Source organism: Salmo salar, chromosome 18 (assembly GCF_965601325.2).
Source record: "Salmo salar chromosome 18, fSalSal1, whole genome shotgun sequence".
NCBI classification, from domain to species: domain Eukaryota; kingdom Metazoa; phylum Chordata; class Actinopteri; order Salmoniformes; family Salmonidae; genus Salmo; species Salmo salar.
Genome location: NC_138308.1, coordinates 93,399,864 through 93,427,808, shown reverse-complemented (window position 1 = coordinate 93,427,808; position 27,945 = coordinate 93,399,864). Strand labels below are relative to the sequence as shown.

Sequence of the window (27,945 nt, the reverse complement as noted above, 5' to 3'; positions counted from 1 at the left end):
GTACAGTTTAATACAGTAGAGTACAGTTTAATACAGTAGAGTACAGTTTAATTCAGTACAGTACAGTACAGTTTAATTCAGTACAGTACAGTACAGTTTAATACAGTACAGTACAGTACAGTTTAATACAGTACAGTACAGTTTAATACAGTAGAGTACAGTTTAATTCAGTACAGTACAGTTTAATACAGTAGAGTAGAGTACAGTTTAATTCAGTACAGTACAGTTTAATTCAGTACAGTACAGTTTAATTCAGTACAGTACAGTTTAATACAGTACAGTACAGTACAGTTTAATTCAGTAGAGTACAGTACAGTTTAATACAGTACAGTACAGTTTAATTCAGTACAGTACAGTTTAATTCAGTAGAGTACAGTACAGTTTAATTCAGTACAGTACAGTTTAATTCAGTACAGTACAGTACAGTACAGTTTAATACAGTAGAGTACAGTTTAATTCAGTAGAGTACAGTACAGTTTAATTCAGTAAAATGAAGTACAGTAGAGTTTAGTAGAGTACATTAGAGTAAAGTAGGGTACAATACAGTACACATTACTTTAATGTAGTGTACTCTACTGAGCTGTACTGTAATGTACTCTGCTGTACTGTAATGTACAGTATTCTGCTGTACTGTACTGTGCTGTCCAAACATGTGAAACATATGTCTATGTCTATGTTTGGTCCAAATATAGACCGGTCCAGACCGAATGTCTGTGGATGTTAAAATCAAGGCAGGTCCAGACGACACAAAAAGAAAAAAGACGTCCCAAAGACGTTGGTAAATGCTTAGGGGGAGGACAAGGTTCAATTGACAATAATGTCTGAAGTCTTGTGAATGAGCAATGTTTCCAAATGAGACTGTACAAAACAGTCTCTCTCCTCTCTATTCAAACCTGTTCTCTAGCAGGGTGGAACACAGGCAGGCAGGCAGGCAGGCAGGCAGGCAGGCAGGCAGGCAGGCAGGCAGGCAGGCAGGCAGGCAGGCAGACAGACAGACAGACAGACAGACAGACAGACAGACAGACAGACAGACAGACAGACAGACAGACAGACAGACAGACAGACAGACAGACAGACAGAGAAGCCTGTCTAGTTTCTGAGTGAAAACCAGGGTGTTTGTAAGAGATGAGAGATGATGCGTGCGTGACTTACTTTGCACACAAACATGACTGGGGAGAAAGGCACAACCGGGCGTGTGCGAGCTCTGTACAGGGCAGACCAACTGGACAGGGAAGTGGGAAGCAAACGTAACGACATCACGACGACTTGAGGGGGCAGTGGATTCAGAAAAACAACGACCAAACGGTATATATATATTATTATAAACTATACCACTACCCGAAAGAACAATTAGCAAGTGGGAGCTGCAAAGGGGCCGACCTCTATCTAAGGCACTGCATCTCAGTGCTAGGGGCGTCACTACAGACACCCTTGTTCGATTCCGGGCTGTATCACAACCGGCCGTGATTGTGAGTCCCATAGGGCAGCGTACAAGAGTTAGGGGTTTGGCCTGGGGTAGGCCGTTATTGTAAAATAAGAATTGGTTGTTAATAACTGACTTGCCTAGTTAAATAAAGGTTAAATAAAAGTGCCTCGCTTTTCATCCATCACTGGAAGCCACCTGCATCCATGCTCTATTTCATCAGATCTATTTCTAAGTGCCTAGTACCCCCTCTAGTGGTCAGGTATCAGTACTGCACATTTCTGCCCGATAGGTTTACTGTTCTCCTTGACTCTGTCCCTCCCTGCTTTAACTGTTATTCAGAACGTGTCCAGACAGGCTGTAGGATCAGACAGAAATACCGTTCAGAAATCACGGAGGGAGAGCGACTCCCCATACAGAACAGAAATTGTTGGACACATATATCATGTCAAATCAAATTGATCACATCACATACACATATTTAGCAGATGTTATTGTGGGTGTAGCGAAATACTTACGTTTGTCTCATCTCAGATGTAAGTAGGAAAGAAGACCTATTGATAACGATATATAGTGAGAGTTTGTGGTTGTGTTAGATTGAAGGCGTGTTTAGTTGCGAAACTGTTCAAACATACTCTATTCATATACACAAAAAGAGAGGGAAAGCAGAAGATGGAGAGAGAGCGGGATTGTTGTTTCCTTTTCTTTCTAAATCAGTGGAGGACAAACACGCAGGCACACACACACACACACACACGTAGGTGTGTATATTGCGATATGCACACATTGACTGTTAAGCTAATGGAAACTTATCTTCTACAGTGACTGATTGATGTCTGATCTGTATAGAAAAAAATACATCTATTTGTATGTTTAGTGTGTGTCTAGATGGCCAACAACTTCTTATCTGTGGTGGGAGAGTCTGACATCTGGTGTTCAATAACGTGAAGTATAGTAGAATTCTCCTCACTTTCCATTGGCATTAGTGCATTATGCTGCATTCACGTCCTAGTTGGAAACTAGGAAACTCGGAAATGTCAGACTTGCTAACTGGCTGTAGTTATACACGTTCAGTTAGCAAGTGTCAGAGTTTCCTAGTTCCCACTAGGACGTTAACTCGGCATAACCAACCGCGGGTGGGCGGGTTTATAAAGAGAAAACAATACCTGCCCCCCAAAAAATGGTTCGATTTATATCAACGTTGAGGTTTTCATTTCATTATTTTAGTCTATCTGGCATTTAGTGCATAAAGCCTAAGCTTGTCATAAGCTAGCATGTCACGGTAAAGTCTATACCAGTTGTATTCAATCAATCAATCACATTTATTTATAAAGCCCTTCTTATATCAGCTGATGTCACAAAGTGCTGTACAGAAACCCAGCCTAAAACCACAAACAGCAAGCAATGCAGGTGTAGAAGCACAGTATTCAGCGCATGTGACAAATAACATTTGACTTGATTTGATTTAGGGCCTAACTGTACACGGGCCAAATATCACGACAATCATCCCCAAACAAGTTTAATGTCAATCCATGGAGGCCCAAAAAAATTACGTCTGAGTTTGTATTTATTAAGGATCCCCACTATTCTTCCTGGGGTCCAGCAACATTAAGGCAGTTAAATAAAAAATATTACATGACATTTCATTACATTTCATAACACTTTAAGTGTGTTCCCTCAGGCCACTACTCTACTACCACTTATCTACACTACAACATCCATGTGTACATGTGTGTAGAGTGAGTGTCTTATCATGTGTACAGTGGCTTGTGAAAGTATTCACCCCTCTTGGCATTTTTCCTACTTTGTTGCCTTACAACCTGGAATTAAAAGGGATTTTTGGGGGGTTTGTAATCATTTGATTTACACAACGAGCCTACCACTTTGAAGATGCTAAATATTTTTTATTGTGGAACAAGCAAGAAATAACACAAAAAAAACAGAACTTGAGTGTGCATAACTATTCACCACCCAAAGTCAATACTTTGTAGAGCCACCTTTTGCAGCAATTACAGTTGCAAGTACCTTGGGGTATGTCTCTATAAGCTTGGCACATCTAGCCAGTGGGATTTTTGCTCATTCTTCAAGGCAAAACTGCTCCAGCTCCTTCAAGTTGGATGGGTTCCGCTGGTGTACAGCAATCGTTAAGACATATCACATATTCTCAATTGGATTGAGGTCTGGGCTTTGACAAGGCCATTCCAAGATATTTATATGTTTCCCCTTAAACCACTCGAGTGTTGCTTTAGCAGTATGCTTAGGGTCATTGTCCTGCTGGAAGGTGAACCTCCATCCCAGTTTCAAATCTCTGAAGACTGAAACAGGTTTCCCTCAAGAATTTCCCTGTATTTAGCGCCATCCATAATTCCTTCAATTCTGACCAGTTTCACAGTCCCTGCCAATGGAAAAACATCCCCACAGCATGATGCTGCCACCACCATGCTTCACTGGGGATGATATTCTTGGGGTGATGAGAGGTGTTGGGTTTGCGCCAGACATCGCGTTTTCTTTGATGGCTAAAAAGCTCAATTTTAGTTTCATCTGACCTGAGTACCTTCTTCCATATGTTTGGGGAGTCTCCCACATGCCTTTTGGCAAACACCAAACGTGTTTGCTTATTTTTTTCTTTAAGCAATGGCTTTTTTTCTGGCCACTCTTCTGTAAAGCCCAGCTCTGTGGGGTGTACGGCTTAAAGTGGTCCTATGGACAGATACTCCAATCTCCACTGTGGAGCTTTGCAGCTCCTTCAGGGTTATCTTTGGTCTCTTTGTTGCCTCTCTGATTACTGCCCTCCTTGTCTGGTCCATGAGTTTTGGTTGGCGGCCCTCTCTTGGCAGGTTTGTTGTGGTGCCATATTCATTCCATGTGTTAATAATAGATGTAATGGTGCTCCTTGGGATGTTCAAAGTTTTGGATATTTTTTTATAACCCAATCCTGATCTGTACTTCTCCACAACTTTGTCCCTGACCTGTTTGGAGAGCTCCTTGGTCTTCATGGTGCCGCTTGCTTGGTGGTGCCCCTTGCTTAGTGGTGTTGCAGACTCTGAGGCCTTTCAGAACACGTGTAGATATACTGAGATCATGTGACAGATCATGTGACACTTAAATTGCACACAGGTGGACTTTATTTAACTAATTATGTGACTTCTGAGGGTAATTGATTGCACCAGATCTTATTTGGGGGCTTCATAGCAAAGGGGGTGAATACATATGCACGCACCACGTTTCAGTTTAAAAAAAAAAATATTTATTGAAACAAATTATTATTTTTATTTCACTTCACCAATTTGGACTATTTTGTGTATGTCCATTACATGAAATCCAAATAAAAAATCAATTTAAATTACAGGTTGTAATGCAACAAAATAGGAAAACGCCAAGGGGGATGAATACATTTGCAAGGCACTGAATGTGTGCCTGTGTGTGTCTCTTCACAGTCCCTGTTGTTCCATAAGGTGTATTTTTATCTGTTTTTTTAAAATCTGATTCTACTGCTTGCATCAGTTACCCGATGTGGAATAGAGTTCCATGTAGTCATGGCTCTATTCAGTACTGTGCTCCTCCCATAGTCTGTTCTGGACTTGGGGACTGTGCAGAGACCTCTGGTGGCATGTCTTGTGGGGTATGCATGGGTCTCTGAGCTGTGTGCTAGTAGTTTAGACAAACAGCTTAGTGCATTCAGCATGTCAATACCTCTCACAAAATCAAGTAGTGATGAAGCCTAACAAAACAGCTCCCACAATCTGAGTCATCTGATTCAATGAATGATGGAGCTGAGTTTTCCTTTTTTGCCCAAAATGTAAATCAATAAGTTTAATTCAATAAGAGAAAAAGCTGCGAAAGGAGAATTGAAAATAAAGAGAAGGGAGGACCAGAAAAGTAATGTTTGGGAAAGATTTGGTGAAGTGGTAAAAGAGCATGATAGCAGTGCTGGATGTGTTGTGATGTGATGTGATGTGATGATTGTGAGGCGCTGTACAAATTCAACAGTCACAAGAAGGGGACTGTGACGGGTCAAGGGAACTGTAGCCTACTGTTCAGATGGGTTAAATGGAAAATTCAATCTGGACATTGACTGTAGGTCTATAACCTCTCACGTAGCCTTAATAATAACTCATGCAGAATTAAGCATTTCTTGCAGTAAAATGATTCACCAAATGTAGGCTAAATGTTGACTCGGGGAACAGGAGTGGAGAAATAAGATTTATTTATTTCAGCATCTTGAGAGTTCAGTTAGATACCTTCTATAGAGATGCTTAATTAGAGCCATAAAAGCTGATAGTATTTCAACCACATAAAATATGGATCCAAGACAAACTGAAATCTTAATCATTTATTCTATCGATATATGACATTATTCTGGTGAGCAATGATTTATTTAGTCTTCTAGGGGAAACATAACGACAATACGAAGAAGATAAGCTGCATGTATCTAATGTCGGAAATTATAAACAGAAACATATCTAAATCAGGCAAAAAAAGATAGTAAAAAATTAAATTGTTCCCGCAATCTGTAGCCCAAAGCACATTTTCTATATTAGTGGGTTAGAGTCGGGGCCTCAGATGTTCACTTCATCACAATCATCGGGCTGTAGTGGATGGGTGTCCATGAGCAGTACTGGCGTGATGACGAGGGCTCCGTCGTTCTTGCCTGACTTGTTGGTGCAGGGACTGAAGAACGGGAACACAGACTCACAGAAGGACGCCAGGAAGGTGTAGATGTGGAGCTTAGCGTCCACGTTGTAGAATGATACCTGAACAGGGGAGAGGAAGGGGAAGTTAGTCCACGTTGTAGAATGATACCTGAACAGGGGAGAGGAAGGGGAAGTTAGTCCACGTTGTAGAATGATACCTGAACAGGGGAGAGGAAGGGGAAGTTAGTCCACGTTGTAGAACGATACCTGAACAGGGGAGAGGAAGGGGAAGTTAGTCCACGTTGTAGAACGATACCTGAACAGGGGAGAGGAAGGGGAAGTTAGTCCACGTTGTAGAACGATACCTGAACAGGGGAGAGGAAGGGGAAGTTAGTCCACGTTGTAGAACGATACCTGAACAGGGGAGAGGAAGGGGAAGTTAGTCCACGTTGTAGAATGATACCTGAACAGGGGAGAGGAAGGGGAAGTTAGTCCACGTTGTAGAATGATACCTGAACAGGGGAGAGGAAGGGGAAGTTAGTCCACGTTGTAGAATGATACCTGAACAGGGGAGAGGAAAGGGAAGTTAGTCCACGTTGTAGAATGATACCTGAACAGGGGAGAGGAAAGGGAAGTTAGTCCACGTTGTAGAATGATACCTGAACAGGGGAGAGGAAGGGGAAGTTAGTCCACGTTGTAGAATGATACCTGAACAGGGGAGAGGAAAGGGAAGTTAGTCCACGTTGTAGAATGATACCTGAACAGGGGAGAGGAAGGGGAAGTTAGTCCACGTTGTAGAACGATACCTGAACAGGGGAGAGGAAGGGGAAGTTAGTCCACGTTGTAGAACGATACCTGAACAGGGGAGAGGAAGGGGAAGTTAGTCCACGTTATAGAACGATACCTGAACAGGGGAGAGGAAGGGGAAGTTAGTCCACGTTGTAGAACGATACCTGAACAGGGGAGAGGAAGGGGAAGTTAGTCCACGTTGTAGAATGATACCTGAACAGGGGAGAGGAAGGGGAAGTTAGTCCACGTTGTAGAACGATACCTGAACAGGGGAGAGGAAGGGGAAGTTAGTCCACGTTGTAGAACGATACCTGAACAGGGGAGAGGAAGGGGAAGTTAGTCCACGTTGTAGAATGATACCTGAACAGGGGAGAGGAAGGGGAAGTTAGTCCACGTTGTAGAATGATACCTGAACAGGGGAGAGGAAGGGGAAGTTAGTCCACGTTGTAGAATGATACCTGAACAGGGGAGAGGAAGGGGAAGTTAGTCCACGTTGTAGAATGATACCTGAACAGGGGAGAGGAAGGGGAAGTTAGTCCACATTGTAGAATGATACCTGAACAGGGGAGAGGAAGGGGAAGTTAGTCCACGTTGTAGAATGATACCTGAACAGGGGAGAGGAAGGGGAAGTTAGTCCACATTGTAGAATGATACCTGAACAGGGGAGAGGAAGGGAAAGTTAGTCCACGTTATAGAACGATACCTGAACAGGGGAGAGGAAAGGGAAGTTAGTCCACGTTATAGAACAATACCTGAACAGGGGAGAGGAAAGGGAAGTTAGTCCACGTTATAGAACGATACCTGAACTGGGGAGAGGAAGGGGAAGTTAGTCCACGTTATAGAACAATACCTGAACAGGGGAGAGGAAGGGGAAGTTAGTCCACGTTATATAGTAAGATAGACAGGGAGAGAAGAAAGAGGTGTGTGTGTGTGTGTGTGTGTGTGTGTGTGTGTGTGTGTGTAGTCAAGGAGGGTTGCACAATTTCCAAGTATTTCAGAAATCCCGGATTTCCTCCTCATTCCCTCTTGATTCCGGGAGTCTTCAACTGGGATTTCTGGAAAACCTTGGAGTTTTCGCAAACAACAAAAAACTGACGAGTACGAATGTGTGACATCCTACCTGCCCTTTCTCATAATCCACATACACCCCGATCTTCTGTGGTCTGAGGTTGAGAAGCAGCTCGGTGGTGGGATCTGTCCGGAACGCGTAGTTGTGTTTATCTCTGAGGCTGAGGAACCAGTAGCCGTTGCTAGGGGATACCGTTATCTTCCCCTTCCTGTTGATGGAGCGGCTGGCCACGCCCAGATCCCAGTCAGTCTTCCCGCCCACCTCCACCTGTGAAAAGGTGTACTCACTTTTGAGGATACAAGCTCATGTCCATAGTACAAATATGATGAAAATATGGAATGTTATATACGATGTAGTTCCTATTCAACAAAAGTGGATGAACATGGATTGAACGGATTGATATGCTTTCTAAATATAGTAACAATTACATTTTAAAATTACTAACTATAAGATTTTACCTTCCTTATAACTGTAAAATACATACTTGTATGTTTAGTGTTAGAGAAAATGGATCTATTTTCTAAAGCTCTCTCTTGATGAAAACTTCTGCCCCCACCCTTCTGATCATCAGACAGGGCTCTAGCCTGTCTCCCTGAACTCGTACAGGACAGGGCCCTAGCCTGGCTTCCTGAACTCGTACAGGACAGGGCCCTAGCCTGTCTCCCTGAACTCGTACAGGACAGGGCTCTAGCCTGTCTCCCTGAACTCGTACAGGACAGGGCTCTAGCCTGTCTCCCTGAACTCGTACAGGACAGGGCCCTAGCCTGTCTCCCTGAACTCGTACAGGACAGGGCTCTAGCCTGTCTCCCTGAACTCGTACAGGACAGGGCTCTAGCCTGGCTTCCTGAACTCGTACAGGACAGGGCTCTAGCCTGTCTCCCTGAACTCGTACAGGACAGGGCTCTAGCCTGTCTCCCTGAACTCGTACAGGACAGGGCTCTAGCCTGTCTCCCTGAACTCGTACAGGACAGGGCTCTAGCCTGTCTCCCTGAACTCGTACAGGACAGGGCTCTAGCCTGTCTCCCTGAACTCGTACAGGACAGGGCTCTAGCCTGGCTCCCTGAACTCGTACAGGACATTAAACTTGATATCAAACCATTTCTGTTTGTCATAGAACAACTTTCTTAGCTTTCCAGCACTATGCTGCTTGTGAGTCTGTGAGGTGTCCTTCCGTCACAAATTGACAGTCTGACCAGAGAATGAAAGTGTAGGGCCAACGGCTGTTTATATGTAACCCAATACCCCAGAGTCTTCCAAGATGAATTCAATGGCTGTGAACATGTATCTCAATACTGCAGAGTCTTCCGAGACACATTCAATGCGAGCTGGCAAGCAGGGCTCTCAGACAAAACTGTTGTGAATTGAATTGGCTTAAGAGAAGGTGATTTATAAGCAAATTACCTTGATAAAACAAATTATAACAAAACTCTCCAGAATTGGCGAGTTGACATTTAGTTAAGAGAATTATTAAAAAAAGCTTTACAAATAAAATCCTGCCCTATTCTATCCTAAAATAGAACAAGAAATAGACATAAATGGACAAAATAAAAGGTAAAATTGAAAGATTTCAAATCCATGATCAACATTGCTAAATGATGATCCAGGATCAACACTGCTAAATGAGGATCCAGGATCAACAAGGCTAAATGAGGATCCAGGATCAACACGGCTAAATGATGATCCAGGATCAACACTGCTAAATGATGATCCAGGATCAACACTGCTAAATGATGATGATCCAGGATTAACACTGCTAAATGATGATCCAGGATCAACACTGCTAAATGATGATGATCCAGGATTAACACTGCTAAATGATGATCCAGGATCAACACGGCTAAATGATGATCCAGGATCAACACGGCTAAATGATGATCCAGGACCAACACGGCTAAATGAGGATCCAGGATCAACACGGCTAAATGAGGATCCAGGATCAACACTGCTAAATGATGATCCAGGATCAACACGGCTAAATGATGATCCAGGACCAACACTGCTAAATGATGATCCAGGATCAACACGGCTAAATGATGATCCAGGACCAACACGGCTAAATGATGATCCAGGATCAACACGGCTAAATGATGATCCAGGACCAACACGGCTAAATGAGGATCCAGGATCAACACGGCTAAATGATGATCCAGGATCAACACTGCTAAATGATGATCCAGGATCAACACTGCTAAATGATGATCCAGGATCAACACTGCTAAATGATGATCCAGGATCAACACTGCTAAATGATGATCCAGGATCAACACTGCTAAATGATGATCCAGGATCAACACTGCTAAATGATGATCCAGGATCAACACTGCTAAATGATGATCCAGGATCAACACTGCTAAATGATGATCCAGGATCAACACGGCTAAATGATGATCCAGGACCAACACGGCTAAATGATGATCCAGGACCAACACGGCTAAATGATGATCCAGGATCAACACGGCTAAATGATGATCCAGGATCAACACGGCTAAATGATGATCCAGGATCAACACAATGTTTAAGAAAATGTTTAACCCTACCTCCCAATAGTGTTGACCTGAGGAGAACCCTTCTCGACCCAGAACACACACGACACGGTCAAACCTCTCAGGGTTATGAGGTACCGGCTGGTGACAGTCCCCACATTTGACCTATAGACAGTGAGCAGGTCAATGCGTTTCACAACATTATTTGAGTGGGTCACTAGAATTATCATGAGGTTACTCCTACACCTTGATCATTAGGGCAGTTTGATCAAGGTGTAGGAGTAACACCCCCCCCCCCCCCCCAAGTAACATCTAATAGAAATATGTGACATATAACTAACCATTTTCCCGTTATCTGATAGGATGAGCCTGGGGTGGGCGGTGCTTGAGTCCATAGTCACGTCCACTGAAGGAGGGAGGGGAATAGAAATGGAGAGAGGGAAGAATGAGAGGAGAAGAGATGGAGGAGTGGAGAGAGGGAGGCGGAGAGCAGGAGGACAGAGATGAGAAGAAATGGAGGGATTGAGAGACGGGGGTGGAGAGAGGGAAGACAGAGAGGAGAAGATGGAAGGATTGAGAGAGGGGTGGAAAGCAGGAGAACAGAGAGAAGAGGTGGAGGGATTGAGAGACGGGTGGAGAGAGGGTGGACGGAGAAGAGTTGGAGGGGTGGAGAGAGGGAGGACAGAGAGGAGAAGAGATGGAGGGATTGAGAGACGGGTGGAAAGAGGGAGGACAGAGAGGAGAAGAGATGGAGGGATTGAGAGAGGGTGGATGGAGAAGAGTTGGAGGGGTGGAGAGAGGGAGGACAGAGAGGAGAAGAGATGGAGGGATTGAGAGACGGGTGGAAAGAGGGAGGACAGAGAGGAGAAGAGATGGAGGGATTGAGAGAGGGGTGGAGAGAGGGTGGATGGAGAAGAGTTGGAGGGATTGAGAGAGGGGTGGAAAGAGGGAGGACAGAGAGGAGAAGAGATTTTTATTTCACCTTTATTTAACCAGTTAGGCTAGTTTAGATCAAGTTCTCATTTACAACTGCGACCTGGCCAAGATAAAGCAAAGCAGTGCGACACAAACAACAACACAGAGTTACACATGGAATTAACAAGCGTACAGTCAATAACACAATAGGAAGAAAAAAAAAGTATATGGCGATGGAGGTATTGAGAGAGGTTAGGAGAGAGGGAGGACAGAGGAGAAGAGGGAGGGATTGAGAGAGGTTAGGAGAGAGGGAGGACAGAGGAGAAGAGGGAGGGATTGAGAGAGGTTAGGAGAGAGGGAGGACAGAGAGGAGAAAAGGGAGGGATTGAGAGAGGTTAGGAGAGAGGGAGGACAGAGGAGAAGAGGGAGGGATGAGAGAGGTTAGGAGAGAGGGAGGACAGAGGAGAAGAGGGAGGGATTGAGAGAGGTGTTGAGAGAGGGAGGACAGAGAGGAGAAGAGGGAGGGATTGAGAGAGGTTAGGAGAGAGGGAGGACAGAGGAGAAGAGGGAGGGATTGAGAGAGGTTAGGAGAGAGGGAGGACAGAGGAGAAGAGGGAGGGATTGAGAGAGGTTAGGAGAGAGGGAGGACAGAGAGGAAAAGAGGGAGGGATTGAGAGAGGTGTGGAGAGAGGAGAGATAAATGGGAATACACTGATGAGTAACTTTTTAAAGTATACCTTTGTGATGACCTATCTATCTCTACATACCTGCATACTCTTGTACCCTCTTCACCTCTTGAATAAAGGAACAGAAGAAACCAAATTAATAAACATCAATATTAGAATTACATTATTCAATTGTAATCTTTATCTCATATACTTATAATCTATGTTATTGTTATTTACTGCTGCTCTTTAATTATTAGTTATTCTTATCTCGTACTTTTTTTTTAAAGGTATTTTCTTAAAACCGAATTGGTTAAGGGCTTGTAAGGAAGTATTTCACTGTAAAGTTTACTTACACCTGTTGTATTCAGCATTTCACTGTAAAGTCTACTTACACCTGTTGTATTCAGCATTTCACTGTAAAGTCTACTTACACCTGTTGTATTCAGCATTTCACTGTAAAGTCTACTTACACCTGTTGTATTCAGCATTTCACTGTAAAGTCTACTTACACCTGTTGTATTCAGCATTTCACTGTAAAGTCTACTTACACCTGTTGTATTCAGCATTTCACTGTAAAGTCTACTTACACCTGTTGTATTCAGCATTTCACTGTAAAGTCTACTACACCTGTTGTATTCAGCATTTCACTGTAAAGTCTACTTACACCTGTTGTATTCAGCATTTCACTGTAAAGTCTACTTACACCTGTTGTATTCGGAGCATGTGATAAATAACATTTGATTTGATCTGTAGATACTCACTGGGCTGTGGTATTGGAGATGATTCTAGTGGAACTTGTACGCCTGTAAAGAAAACACAGGTAAACAGCTCAAACAGGTGAGTAATATCCCACGAATTGACCTGCATTTTAATAACAGCTTTTTCATAGATCTGAAAGCGGTAGGGGGTAAACAAATCATGGAAAAAAATTAAAAGCCACCTGAAGACCGAAGCATGATTCCTGTGTGAATGGTTCTCTGCTTCTCTACAGGTATCAGGTGTGTGTGAATGGTTCTCTACAGGTATCAGGTGTGTGTGAATGCTTCTCTACAGGTATCAGGTCAGTGTGAATGGTTATCTACAGGTATCAGGTGTGTGTGAATGGTTCTCTACAGGTATCATGTCAGTGTGAATGCTTCTCTACAGGTATCAGGTGTGTGTGAATGGTTCTCTACAGGTATCAGGTCAGTGTGAATGGTTCTCTACAGGTATCAGGTCAGTGTGAATAGTTCTCTACATGTATCAGGTGTATGTGAAAGGTTCTCTACAGGTATCAGGTCTGTGTGAATGCTTCTCTACAGGTATCAGGTGTGTGTGAATGGTTCTCTACAGGTATCAGGTCAGTGTGAATAGTTCTCTACAGGTATCAGGTGTGTGTGAATGCTTCTCTACAGGTATCAGGTGTGTGTGAATGGTTCTCTACAGGTATCAGGTGTGTGTGAATGGTTCTCTACAGGTATCAGGTCAGTGTGAATGGTTCTCTACAGGTATCAGGTGTGTGTGAATGGTTCTCTACAGGTATCAGGTCAGTGTGAATGGTTCTCTACAGGTATCAGGTGTGTGTGAATGGTTCTCTACAGGTATCAGGTGTGTGTGAATGGTTCTCTACAGGTATCAGGTGTGTGTGAATGGTTCTCTACAGGTATCAGGTCAGTGTGAATGGTTCTCTACAGGTATCAGGTGTGTGTGAATGGTTCTCTACAGGTATCAGGTGTGTGTGAATGGTTCTCTACAGGTATCAGGTCAGTGTGAATGGTTCTCTACAGGTATCAGGTCTGTGTGAATGGTTCTCTACAGGTATCAGGTGTGTGTGAATGGTTCTCTACAGGTATCAGGTGTGTGTGAATGGTTCTCTACAGGTATCAGGTGTGTGTGAATGGTTCTCTACAGGTATCAGTCTGTGTGAATGGTTCTCTACAGGTATCAGGTGTGTGTGAATGGTTCTCTACAGGTATCAGGTGTGTGTGAATAGTTCTCTACAGGTATCAGGTGTGTGTGAATGGTTCTCTACAGGTATCAGGTGTGTGTGAATGGTTCTCTACAGGTATCAGGTGTGTGTGAATGGTTCTCTACAGGTATCAGGTCTGTGTGAATGGTTCTCTACAGGTATCAGGTGTGTGTGAATGGTTCTCTACAGGTATCAGGTGTGTGTGAATGGTTCTCTACAGGTATCAGGTGTGTGTGAATGGTTCTCTACAGGTATCAGGTGTGTGTGAATGGTTCTCTACAGGTATCAGGTGTGTGTGAATGGTTCTCTACAGGTATCAGGTGTGTGTGAATGGTTCTCTACAGGTATCAGGTCAGTGTGAATGGTTCTCTACAGGTATCAGGTGTGTGTGAATGGTTCTCTGCTTCTCTACAGGTATCAGGTGTGTGTGAATGGTTCTCTGCTTCTCTACAGGTATCAGGTCAGTGTGAATGGTTCTCTGCTTCTCTACAGGTATCAGGTGTGTGTGAATGGTTCTCTACAGGTATCAGGTGTGTGTGAATGGTTCTCTACAGGTATCAGGTGTGTGTGAATGGTTCTCTACAGGTATCAGGTGTGTGTGAATGGTTCTCTACAGGTATCAGGTCTGTGTGAATGGTTCTCTACAGGTATCAGGTCTGTGTGAATGGTTCTCTACAGGTATCAGGTCTGTGTGAATGGTTCTCTACAGGTATCAGGTCTGTGTGAATGGTTCTCTACAGGTATCAGGTGTGTGTGAATGGTTCTCTACAGGTATCAGGTGTGTGTGAATGGTTCTCTACAGGTATCAGGTGTGTGTGAATGGTTCTCTACAGGTATCAGGTGTGTGTGAATGGTTCTCTACAGGTATCAGGTGTGTGTGAATGCTTCTCTACAGGTATCAGGTCTGTGTGAATGCTTCTCTACAGGTATCAGGTGTGTGTGAATGCTTCTCTGCTTCACTGCAGGTAAATTCATTAAATACCTCCATTGTTTAACACCTCCATCATTTGAAATTCGAGGAGAGAAAGAGAAGAGAGAAAGGGAGGAGAGAGAAAGAGAAAAGAGAGAGAGGAGAGAAAGAGAGGATATATAGAGAGGAGAGAAAGAGAGGATAGAAAGAGAGGAGAGAAAGAAGAGAGGAGAGAAGGAGAGGAGAGAGGAGAGAACGAAGGAGAGGAGAGAGAGAGAGGAGAGAACGAAGGAGAGGAGAGAAAAGAGAGGAGAGAAAGAGAAGGAGAGGAGAGAAAGAAGAGAGGAGAGAAGGAGAGGAGAGAGGAGAGAACGAAGGAGAGGAGAGAAAGAGAGGAGAGAAAGAGAAGGAGAGGAGAGAAAGAAGAGAGAGGAGAGAAAGAGAGGAGAAAAAGAGAGGAGAGTGTCATGACGTGGCCCTCTTTGGATATAGCAAGCACCAACTCTCTCTCACCACCTCTCTTTTCCCCCTACACCCAGGCTCTGTTATCTCAGGTCGTAAATTCCTGGAGGAGACTCTCTTTCCCCCCGGCCATGCAGTATAGAGAGAGGGTTCACAGTAGAACTTCTTCTACCTCACAGAACTTGAGAACTGAACAATATCCATGTTTTGGAGAATGTGTAAACGGTCGGTGGAGAATCCAGCTATGACCGGTCCATTTTGTCTAATGTTTGTGACCTCATGAGAGACAATACAGCCACATTACCATAACTCTGTTTATACAAGAGTCTCCGTTATGAGATTTGCATCTAATTATTGTATAAAATGAATGAGTAAAGATGAAACTATTTGTGAAATTATGTAATGTGATTTTAAACTGTTTAATGAAAGATAGTTTAATTTTAAAGGGAATTGGATTAAGTCATTGGCCCGCCCCATGAGCACAGACATTGATCTGGCGTCATGGGACAGCCCTTTTCTGCTGTTCCGAATATAAACCCCACCTGGAGAAGCCCACTGCAGACCAAGCGTACCTCGATTACCGAGAGGGCTAAGGTTTGAGTAGAGACCATGCATTCCTCGGTTGTTGAATTACTAACCAAACCACGGGGAGCATTGGCTACACTGGTGGAAATGGTTCAACTATGAGCCTATCGATACCGACAGAATAAGAGCAAATCTAATAGTCTGCAGCTAGAATTTATGTCGACTGAATGCGACGACCGACAACCGCCGAAACATCTATTCTACCAGAACATTTCTGAATGGGACTCTGATGTATCCATTCTAACCACGAAAGACTCCAGTGACGCAAAGAGAAGTTCAGATGAACTTTCCAACAGGAAGACGGACGATTCTAACAGAGATCATGACGACACATTGAGCGTAAATATATATTGATTGCAATTATTCCCGAATGAGTGAGCGTTCATGTGCAAAGGATTAGCATTTCAATTAATATAATTATCAACTGTGTAGTGTCTTGTCTTTCCCGGCCTTCTCAGTCCACACCCACTTCCCTTATCATTTCCTTGTAACCATATATATTGTTGTTTGTTTATGCATTTCTGTGATTATTTAGTTAGTTAGTTAGTAAATAAATGATTAAGACAATTGATGTATGGATGATTCATAGCAAAGACTGGGTTCGTGCAGATAACCAACAACTTTCGACGTTTGGAATGAGACTAACGTGAGGTAAAGAATGATTCATTAATTAGAAGACTAATTGGTCAGGTATTAAAATATCTGAAAAGTTATAGTAGGAAAATTATAACTTTGTAATCTGAAGATTTTCCTTGGTGCCCCGACTTCCTAGTTAATTACATTTATATGATGAGTTTAATCACGTAATAATAATTACAGATAATTGATTTGATAAAATAAGTTTTCACTTTAATGATGCCAAAGATACGACAAGAGTAAGAGAGGAGAGAAAGAGAGAAGAGAAAGAAAGAAGAGAAAGAGAGGAGAGAGAGAGATACAAGAGTGGAGAGATAGAGATGAGAGAGATTAGAGATAAGAGAGAGAGTGATGAGAGGGACAGATGAGAGAAGAGAAAGAGAGAGAGAGAGAGAGATGAGATAGGAGCAGTACTCACCAAACTGAACCATCTTGCTGATCTCTTCCTGGAAACGTTGGACCAGGACAGACAGCGAAGTATAGATGGGCCCCGTTCCCAGGTCAGGGTTCACCGACACCCCAGACCAGTCTCTGATTGGTGGAGGGGTGCAGAGTGCAGGGTAGCTCTGAGGGTGGGGGCAAGCAAAGAGTGTATGTTTTTCATTGAGTGGAAATAACCATTCCTGGCTGACTACATTGCAGATTCATGACAGATTTCAAAACACCTGAATAAGTGTTGTATAATATGTTATATAATCAAACCACATCATATGATACTGCAGTAGGTGACATGGTGATGATATGATACTGCAGTAGGTGACATGGTGATTATATGATACTGCAGTAGGTGACATGGTGATTATATGATACTGCAGTAGGTGACATGGTGATTATATGATACTGCAGTAGGTGACATGGTGATTATATGATAATGCAGTAGGTGACGTGGTGATTATATGATACTGCAGTAGGTGACATGGTGATTATATGATACTGCAGTAGGTGACATGGTGATGATATGATACTGCAGTAGGTGACAGTGATTATATGATACTGCAGTAGGTGACATGGTGATTATATGATACTGCAGTAGGTGACATGGTGATTATATGATACTGCAGTAGGTGACATGGTGATTATATGATACTGCAGTAGGTGACATGGTGATTATATGATACTGCAGTAGGTGACATGGTGATTATATGATACTGCAGTAGGTGACATGGTGATTATATGATACTGCAGTAGATGACATGGTGATTATATGATACTGCAGTAGGTGACATAGTGATTATATGATACTGCAGTAGGTGACGTGGTGATTATATGATACTGCAGTAGGTGACATGGTGATTATATGATACTGCAGTAGGTGACATAGTGATTATATGATACTGCAGTAGGTGACATGGTGTTTATATGATACTGCAGTAGGTGACATGGTGATTATATGATACTGCAGTAGGTGACATACTGCAGTAGGTGACGTGGTGATTATGATACTGCAGTAGGTGACATGGTGATTATATGATACTGCAGTAGGTGACATAGTGATTATATGATACTGCAGTAGGTGACGTGGTGATTATATGATACTGCAGTAGGTGACGTGGTGATTATATGATACTGCAGTAGGATGACATAGGTGATTATATGATACTGCAGTAGGTGACATGGTGATTATATGATACTGCAGTAGGTGACATAGGTGATTATATGATACTGCAGTAGGTGACATGGTGATTATATGATACTGCAGTAGGTGACATAGTGATTATATGATACTGCAGTAGGTGACATGGTGATTATATGATACTGCAGTAGGTAACATGGTGATTATATGATACTGCAGTAGGTGACATGGTGATTATATGATACTGCAGTAGGTGACATGGTGATTATATGATACTGCAGTAGGTGACATAGTGATTATATGATACTGCAGTAGGTGACATGGTGATTATATGATACTGCAGTAGGTGACATGGTGATTATATGATACTGCAGTAGGTGACGTGGTGATTATATGATACTGCAGTAGGTGACATAGCGTGCAACCATTGGTTGATGTAGTACAACATCTACAGTGTAATCTGGAATACGACCGTCTTAATCTTTAAACGTGTATCCGTTTCCCTCCCTCCATCCTCTCACCTTGATACAATGAACGTAGTCGTCTGATTGGGCCAGCTGGGAGAGGGCGTGGCTTCTCTTCCTGAGCTCAGTCACTTCCTGTTCCAGCTGACGAATCGCAGCGTCCGCCTGGTGCTCTGCCGACCGCTTACTAATCTCAATCACCTCCATGAGCTCAGCCTGCGACCTCTCAACCGCACACACCAACGCACTGAACACACACATAACGCCTGCTGTCTCACGTTCCACTGAAAGCTGGGGAAGGGAGTGAGAGCGCGCGTTAGAGTTTTAGGGCTCTATTTTAAACAAACCTAACGCATTGGTCAACCTGTTTGCGGTCCACATTGTTCTCAGTAATTGCATGTCTTCCGTGATGAAATATAAACATAGCTATCTCACTGATATCGGGGCTACGCCTACTGTAAACTGCATTATGGCTGAGCGTGGACACGCCAAACGTTGTCAATCAGCAAGATTACATTCACTGAAAAGAGAGGGAATAATCCGAATCAAATTGTAAACAAAACAAAAGGCTATGTCTAAATACGTACAAATAAATAATAAATAAATTACAGGCAGTATAATTGCTTCCCGTGGGCATATAATATTAAAACAACGTAGACTGTGAAGGTTTTTTTTACGTACATTCAACCTTTTTACAGTAGCTGGAGAATGATCCAATAGGAAGAGAAAGGGAGAATGTCAACTCACTCATTATAATGTTTTAGAAACATATTGGAACCATTTTACAGATCGCATTTCACACTTCTCCAGAAGTTGTATTGTATGCAGACATTCTCCCTATAAAATCATTTTAAGTTTGGTTTTAATAAAATTAAAAACGAAAAACAAGCCGTCTTTATTTTTTTTAATATATTTTTTTTAACAATAAATAAATGTGAAATGTAATGATATCATAAAATCTCCATGATAAAAAAAGACCCGATGCATTGCTGTTGAATCAGCCTTCATTATAGTTGGCCTAGGGTAAGGGTAGCCTACAGAGGGCTAGGTTTAAAAAAATAATAATAATGAAATGGAAAACAAACAATTGTTACAGGAAAATAACTTCTAAATATGAGGTTCACCGGTATTCACCGAGGTTCTCATCTCTTGTTTTATGATGGGCATGGACACATGTAGCCTATAGCTTCTTCGGAAAGTATTCAGACCCCTTCCCTTTTTCCACATTTTGTTACGTTACAGCCTTATTCTAAAATTGATTAAATTCTATTTTTTCCTCGTCAATCTACACACAATACACTATAATGGCAAAGCGAAAACATGTTTGCAAATGTTTTAAAATTTGTAAACACAAATACGTTATTTATTTAGGTATTCAGACACTTTTCTATGAGACTTGAAATTGAGCTCAGGTTCATCCTGTTTCCATTGATCATCCTTGAGATGTTTCTACAACTTGATTGGAGTCCACTTGTGGTAAATTCAATTGATTGGACATGATTTGGAAAGGCACACACCTGTCTATATAAAGGTCCACCAGTTGACAGTGCATGTCAGAGCAAAAACCAAGCCATGAGGTCAAAGGAATTGTCCGTAGTGCTCCGAGACAGGATTGTATCAATGCACAGACCAAAAAATGACTGCAGCATTGAAGATCCCCAAGAACACTGTGGCCTCCATCATTCTTTTTTATTTTTTATTTAACCTTTATTTAACCTTTATTTAACTAGGGAAGTCAGTTAAGAACAAATTCTTAAATGGAAGACGTTTGTAACCACCAAGACTCTTCCTAGAGCTGGCAGCCCGGCCAAACTGAGCAATTGGGGGAGACGAGCCTTGGTCAGGGAGGTGGCCAACAACCTGATGGTCACTCTGACAGAGCTCCAGAGTTCCTCTGTGGAGATGGGAGAACCTTCCAGAAGGACAACCAACTCTGCAGCACTCCACCAATCAGGCCTTTATGGTAGAGTGGCCAGACGGAAGCCACTCCTCAGTAAAAGGCACATGATGGCCTGCTTGAAGTTTGCCAAAAGTCACCTAAAGGACTCTCAGACCATGAGAAACAAGATCTCTGGTCTGATGAAACTAAGATTGAACTCTTTGGCCTGAATGCCAAGCGTCACATCTGGAGGAAACCTGGCACCATCCCTTACGATGAAGCATGGTGGTGGCAGCATCATGCTGTAGGGATGTTTTTTAGCGGCAGGGACTGGAAGACTAGTCAGGATCGAGGGAAAGATGAACAGAGCATAGTACGGAGAGATTCTTGATAAAAATCTGCTCCAGAGCACTGGGGTGAAAGTTCACCTTCCAACAGGACAACGACCCTAAGCACACAGCCAAGACAACGCAGCAGTGGCTTCGGGGCAAGTCTCTGAATGTCCTTGAGTGGCCCAGCCAGAGCCCGGAGACTTGAACCCGATCGAACAACTCTGGAGAGACCTGAAAATAGCTGTGCAGCGACGCTCCCCATCCAACCTGACAGAGCTTGAGAGGATCTGCAGAGAAGATTGGGAGAAACTCTCCAAATCCAAGTGTGACAAGCTTGTAGTGTTATACCCAAAGAAGACTTGAGGCTGTAATCGCTGCCAAAGGTGCTTCAACAAAGTACTGAGTAAAGGGTCTGAATACTTATGTAAATGTGATATGTCAGTTATTTTTTATAATACATCTGCTGAAATGTCTAAAAAACAGTTTTTGCTTTGTCATTATGGGGTATTGGTATGTAACCTAGTGGTTAGAGCGTTGGACTAGTAACCAAAAGGTTGCTAGATGAAATCCCCGAGCTGACAAGGTAAAAATATGTCATTCTGCCCCTGAACAAGGCAGTTAACCCACTGTTCCAAGGCCGTCATTGAAAATAAGATTTTGTTCTTAACTGACTTGCCTAGTTAAATAAATAAAAAAATATTATGGGGTATTGTGATGTCATAAAGGGGTATCGTGATGTCATTATGGGGTATTGTGATGTCATAAAGGGGTATCGTGATGTCATTATGGGGTATTGTGTGTAGATTGACGAAGGGAAAAAACTATTTAACCTAGTTTAGAATAAGGCTGTAATGTAACAAAATGTGTAAAAAGTCAAGGGGTCTGAATACTTTCCGAATGCACTGTACATCATGGAGGGGTTTTACTCACGTCCAAAGCATGGCTACAATAATGTAGGTCTGCCTACAATAAATAGATTAAATAGATCACTGTTTTGCCCCTCTCAAACTTTCTATTTTAATAAAGCTTTGGTTAATAAGATTGCTTTCCAAGCGGTCTCACGAGCCAAACACTTTATCAACGGTCTTGACAACTTGATTACATTGAAAAACAGCCTTCTTTAAGAGGAGGGAGGCTTGTTGTTGAAGTCAAATAAAACGAAATGGGGGGAAAAAAACATAACTGTTTTATGTTTCTCAAGAATACATACGACAAAAGCACATTACTGTTGTTCCATTTGGGCAGTGAGTGTCACGGCTGGATAGGCTGCGTTTCCGCTGTCAAACCATAACCATAACCAACTGCGCTACCGCTAAAACCAGCTTTTGGTTGATCTTAAATATCCCTATCAGCCTGAAATTAGCACTTTGGATCACCCCTTTTTTAAGGACACGTATCAAATATTTCCAGCCCTCCCATCTGAGCGCTGATTGGTGCGTTGGGCTGGAAAATGTTTGGTTTTACATGACAAAATGGAAAACTAAAGTGTGTTTGACAAGAGCGCCACCTTAACGCCGTAAAGAGAGCCCTTAGAGAGAGTTGAGGGTAAACGTTCAGGGTTAAGTTACATCGTTTAAGGTATGTGTTGTAGTAATCAATGGACTTTTGAATGGGGATGGAGGGGGGGGGGGGGGGGTGTGTGAGGTAGCCAGGGTTAAGGATCAGGGGCTAAAGGTCACCGTCCATCCCCAGGGTTAAGGATCAGGGGCTAAAGGTCACTGTCCATCCTCAGGGTTAAGGGTCAGGGGTTAAAGGTCACTGTCCATCCTCAGGGTTAAGGATCAGGGGCTAAAGGTCACTGTCCATCCCCAGGGTTAAGGGTCAGGGGTTAAAGGTCACCTGTAGTTTAGCCAGTGATGACCTTATCTCCTCTAACTTCCTCTGTCTCTGTAGAATCAGCTGATGGATCTCTGCCTCAGACACATGTAGCTGGGTCTGGCGCACACACACACACACACACACACACACACATACACACACACAGAGGAGAGAGGAGGAGAAACAATGTGTGAATACATCTACAAACACAGAAGAACCCAATACTTGCCAAAACGTATCCTGCAGACCCCTCACCACTTGATGCTGGTGTGGGTTTTTGAGGCAGACACCTTCTCTATAACTGGTACCATCTATAACACCATACCTCTGATTAGACAGACACCTTCTATACACTGTGTGCACAATTATTAGGCAAGTCAATATTTTGACCATATCATCATTATTATGCATATTTCCCAACTCCAAGCTGTATAAACTGGAATGCTTATTGGATTTAAGCATATCAGGTGATGTGTATTTGTGTAATGAGGGAGGGTGTGGCCTAAGGAGATCAACACCCTATATCAAGGTGTGTATAATTATTAGGCAGCTTCTTTTCCTCAGGCAAAATGGGCCAAAAAAGAGATTTAACTGACTCTGAAAAGTAAATTTTTTAAAAAAGTATTTCAGAGGAATGCAGCACTCTTGAAATTGCTAAGATATTGGGGCGTGATCGCAGAACCATCAAACGTTTTGTTGCAAATAGTCAACAGGTTCGCAAGAACCGTGTTGAGAAAAAAAGATGCAAATTAACTGCCAAAGATTTGAGAAGAATCAAACGTGAAGCTACCAGGAACGCATTATCCTCCAGTGCTGTCATATTCCAGAACTGAAACCTACCTGGAGTGTTCAGAAGTACAAGGTGTTCAGTGCTCAGAGACATGGCCAAGGTAAGGAAGGCTGAATCCCGACCACCACTGAACAAGACACATAAATTCAAACGTCAAGATTGGGCCAAGAAATATCTGAAGACAGATTTTTCAAAGGTTTTATGGACTGATGAGATGAGAGTGACTCTTGACGGACCAGATGGATGGGCCCGTGGCTGGATCAGTAACGGGCACGGAGCTCCACTTCGACTCAGACGCCGCAAGGTGGAGGTGGCGTACTGGTATGGGGTGGTATTATTAAAGATGAGCTAGTTGGACCTTTTCGGGTTGGGGATGGACTCAAACTCAACTCCCAAACCTACTGCCAGTTTTTAGAAGACACTTTCTTCAAGCAGTGGTACAGGAAAAAGTCTGCATCTTTCAAGAAGACCATGATTTTTATGCAGAACAATGCTCCATCGCATGCATCGAAGTACTCCACTGCGTGGCTAGCAGGTAAAGGCCTTAAAGATGAAAGAATAATGACATGGCCCCGTTCCTCACCTGACCTAAACCCTATTGAGAACTTGTGGTCCCTTGTTAAACGGAGGATTTACAGTGAAGGAAAACAGTACACCTCTCTGACCAGTGTCTGGGAGGCTGTGGTTGCTGCTGTCTGGGAGGCTGTGGTTGCTGCTGCACAAAACGTTGATGGTCAACAGATCAAGAAACTGACAGACTCCATGGATGGAAGGCTTATGACTGTTATTGAAAAGAAGGGTGGCTATATTGGTCACTGAATATTTTTTTTAAATGTCAGAAATGTTTGTTTATACATTTTGAGTTGTTTGTTTATTATTCTCACTTTAACAGATGAAAATAAACAAGTGAGATGGGGAACTTTTCGTTTTTCATTTAGTTGCATAATAATTCTACACACTAATAGTTGCCCAATAATTGTGCACACATAGATATTCTCCAAAGAAAGCCAAAACCTCACTTTTACTTTCTTAAATATTCAGGTTTGAGGTTTATTAACATTTTGGATTGCCCGAGAGCGCTGTAGTTGTTCAATAATACAATTCATCCTCAAACATACAACTTGCTTAGTAATTGTGCACACAGTGTATAACTGGTAGCATCTATAACACATTACCTCTGATTAGACAGTAACCAGAAAATTAATCAGGTAAAACCTCACCACTTTGAAGCATCTCTCTCTCCCTCTCTACCTCTATATCTGTCTTTCTATCCCTCTATATATCTCTCTCTCCCTTTCTCCCTCTATCTATATCTCTCTCTCTATATATAACTCCCTGTCTACCTATCTCTCCCTCTCTCCCTCTACCGCTATATATCGCTCTACCTCTATATCTACCTCCCTCCCTCCCTACAACCCACCTTAGTGTCCATCCACTCCCTCTCTATAGTGCTGGGATCCTGATGGTCTGTGTCCTCTCCTCTTCCTCCTCCTCCTCCTCCGTCTCCTCCTCCTCCTCCTAGATTAATAGATACATACAGTTGAAGTCGGAAGTTTACATACACCTTAGCCAAATACATTTAAACTCAGTTTTTCACAATTCCTGACATTTAATCCTAGTAAAAATTCCCTGTCTTAGGTCAATTAAGATCACCACTTTATTTTCAGAATGTGAAATGTCAGAATAATGGTAGAGAGAATGATTTATTTCAGCTTGTATTTCTTTCATCACATTCCCAGTGGGTCAGAAGTTTACATACACTAAATTAGTATTTCGTAGCATTGCCTTTAAATTGTTTAACCTGAGTCAAATGTTTCAGGTAGCCTTCCACATGCTTCCCACAATAAGTTGGGTGAATTTTGGCCCATTCCTCGACAGAGCTGGTGTAACACAGTCAGGTTTGTAGGCCTCCTTGCTCGCACGTTTTTTCAGTTCTGCCAAATTTTCTATAGGATTGAGGTCAGGACTTTGTGATGCCCACTCCAATACCTTGACTTTGTTGTCCTTAAGCCATTTTGGAAGTATGCTTGGGGTCATTGTCCATTTGGAAGACCCATTTGCGACCAAGCTTTAACTTCCTGACTGATCTGTCTTAAGATGTTGCTTCAATATATCCAGATAATTTTCCTTCCTCATGATGCCATCTATTTTGTGAAGTGCACCAGTCCCTCCTGCAGCAAAGCACCCCCACAACATGATGATGCCACCCCCGTGCTTCACGGTTGGGATGTTGTTCTTCGGCTTGCAAGCCTCCTCCTTTTTCCTCCAAACATAACGATGGTCATTATGGCCAAACAGTTCTATTTTTGTTTCATCAGACCAGAGGACATTTCTCCAAAAAGTACGATCTTTGTCCCCATGTGCAGTTGCAAACCGTAGTCTGGCTTTTTTATGGCGGTTTTGGAGTGGTGGCTTCTTCCTTGCTGAGCGGCCTTTCAGGTTATGTCGATATAGGACTCGTTTTACTGTGGATATAGATACTTTTGTACTTGTTTCCTCCAGCATCTTCACAAAGTCCTTTGCTGTTCTGGGATTGATTTGCACTTTTCGCACCAAAGTACGTTCATCTCTAGGAGACAGAACGCGTCTCCTTCCTGAGCAGTATGACGGCTGCGTGGTCCCATGGTGTTTATACTTGCGTACTATTGTTTGTACAGATGAACGTGGTACCTTCAGGCGTTTGGAAATTGCTCCCAAGGATGAACCAGACTTGTGGATGTCTACAATTTTGTTTCTGAGGTCTTGGCTGATTTTTTTGTTTTTTTCCCCCATGATGTCAAGCAAAGAGGCACTGAGTTTGAAGGTAGACCTTGAAATACATCCACAGGTACACCTCCATTTGACTCAAATTATGTCAATTAGCCTATCAGAAGCTTCTAAAGCCATGACATCATTTTCTGGAATTTTCCAAGCTGTTTAAAGGCACAGTCAACTTAGTGTATGTAAACTTCTGACCCACTGGAATTGTGATAAGTGAAATAATCTGTCTGTAAACAATTGTTGAAAAAATTACTTGTGTCATGCGCAAAGATGTCCTAACCGACTTGCCAAAAATATAGTTTGTTAACAAGACATTTGTGGAGTGGTTGAAAAACGAGTTTTAATGACTCCAACCTAAGTGTATGTAAACTTCCGACTTCAACTGTACATAAATACAATAACATACAGTATTATAAAGAACAGCACACCTCCATGCCAGGGGCTGGTCTAATGGTAGTGCCTGTAGTCCATATGTCTCTGGAGGCAGCTGTTCCATCCCCTATTACCCCACTCACTTTCTATATAATATCTATCTACCCATCTACATACAGTATCTACCTATCTACATACAGTATCTATCTACCCATCTACATACAGTATCTATCTACCCATCTACATACAGTATCTACCTATCTACATACAGTATCTATCTACCCATCTACATACAGTATCTATCTACCCATCTACATACAGTATCTACCTACCCATCTACATACAGTATCTACCTATCTACATACAGTATCTACCTATCTACATACAGTATCTATCTACCCATCTACATACAGTATCTATCTACCCATCTACATACAGTATCTATCTACCCATCTACATACAGTATCTACCCATCTACATACAGTATCTATCTATCTACATACAGTATATGTCTACCCATCTACATACAGTATCTATCTACCCATCTACATAGAGTATCTACATACAGTATCTATCTACCCATCTACATACAGTATCTACCTACATACAGTATCTATCTACATACAGTATCTACCTACATACAGTATCTACCTACATACAGTATCTATCTACATACAGTATCTACCTACATACAGTATCTATCTACATACAGTATCTATCTACCTACATACAGTATCTATCTACCTACATACAGTATCTATCTACATACAGTATATATCTACCTACATACAGTATCTATCTATCTATCTACCTACATACAGTATCTACCTACATACAGTATCTATCTACATACAGTATCTATCTACCTACATACAGTATCTACCTACATACAGTATCTATCTACATACAGTATCTACCTACATACAGTATCTACCTACATACAGTATCTATCTACATACAGTATCTATCTACATACAGTATCTACCTACATACAGTATCTACCTACATACAGTATCTATCTACATACAGTATCTACCTACATACAGTATCTATCTACATACAGTATCTATCTACATACAGTATCTATCTACATACAGTATCTACCTACATACAGTATCTACCTACATACAGTATCTATCTACATACAGTATCTATCTACATACAGTATCTACCTACATACAGTATCTACCTACATACAGTATCTACCTACATACAGTATCTACCTACATACAGTATCTATCTACATACAGTATCTACCTACATACAGTATCTATCTACATACAGTATCTACCTACATACAGTATCTATCTACATACAGTATCTACCTACATACAGTATCTACCTACATACAGTATCTATCTACATACAGTATCTACCTACATACAGTATCTATCTACATACAGTATCTACCTACATACAGTATCTACCTACATAC

General features: G+C 42.2%; 1 protein-coding gene across 1 annotated transcript in view; it reads right to left on the bottom strand.

Moving 5' to 3' along the window:
• Positions 1-5,613: 5,613 nt before the first annotated feature.
• Positions 5,614-27,945, bottom strand: part of LOC106578111 (E3 ubiquitin-protein ligase TRIM21) — a 33,679-nt gene continuing 11,347 nt past the window's right edge. Inside the window, exons 6-15 of the mRNA XM_014156709.3 lie at positions 24,799-24,896; positions 22,610-22,705; positions 18,617-18,850; positions 16,941-17,088; positions 12,743-12,784; positions 12,081-12,107; positions 10,740-10,804; positions 10,453-10,563; positions 7,967-8,182; positions 5,614-6,177 (exon numbers count right to left, since the gene is read on the bottom strand). Coding sequence (XP_014012184.1) covers positions 5,983-6,177; positions 7,967-8,182; positions 10,453-10,563; positions 10,740-10,804; positions 12,081-12,107; positions 12,743-12,784; positions 16,941-17,088; positions 18,617-18,850; positions 22,610-22,705; positions 24,799-24,896 — 1,232 coding nt within the window. The 3' untranslated portion in view covers positions 5,614-5,982. The remainder of the gene's footprint in view (positions 6,178-7,966; positions 8,183-10,452; positions 10,564-10,739; positions 10,805-12,080; positions 12,108-12,742; positions 12,785-16,940; positions 17,089-18,616; positions 18,851-22,609; positions 22,706-24,798; positions 24,897-27,945) is intronic.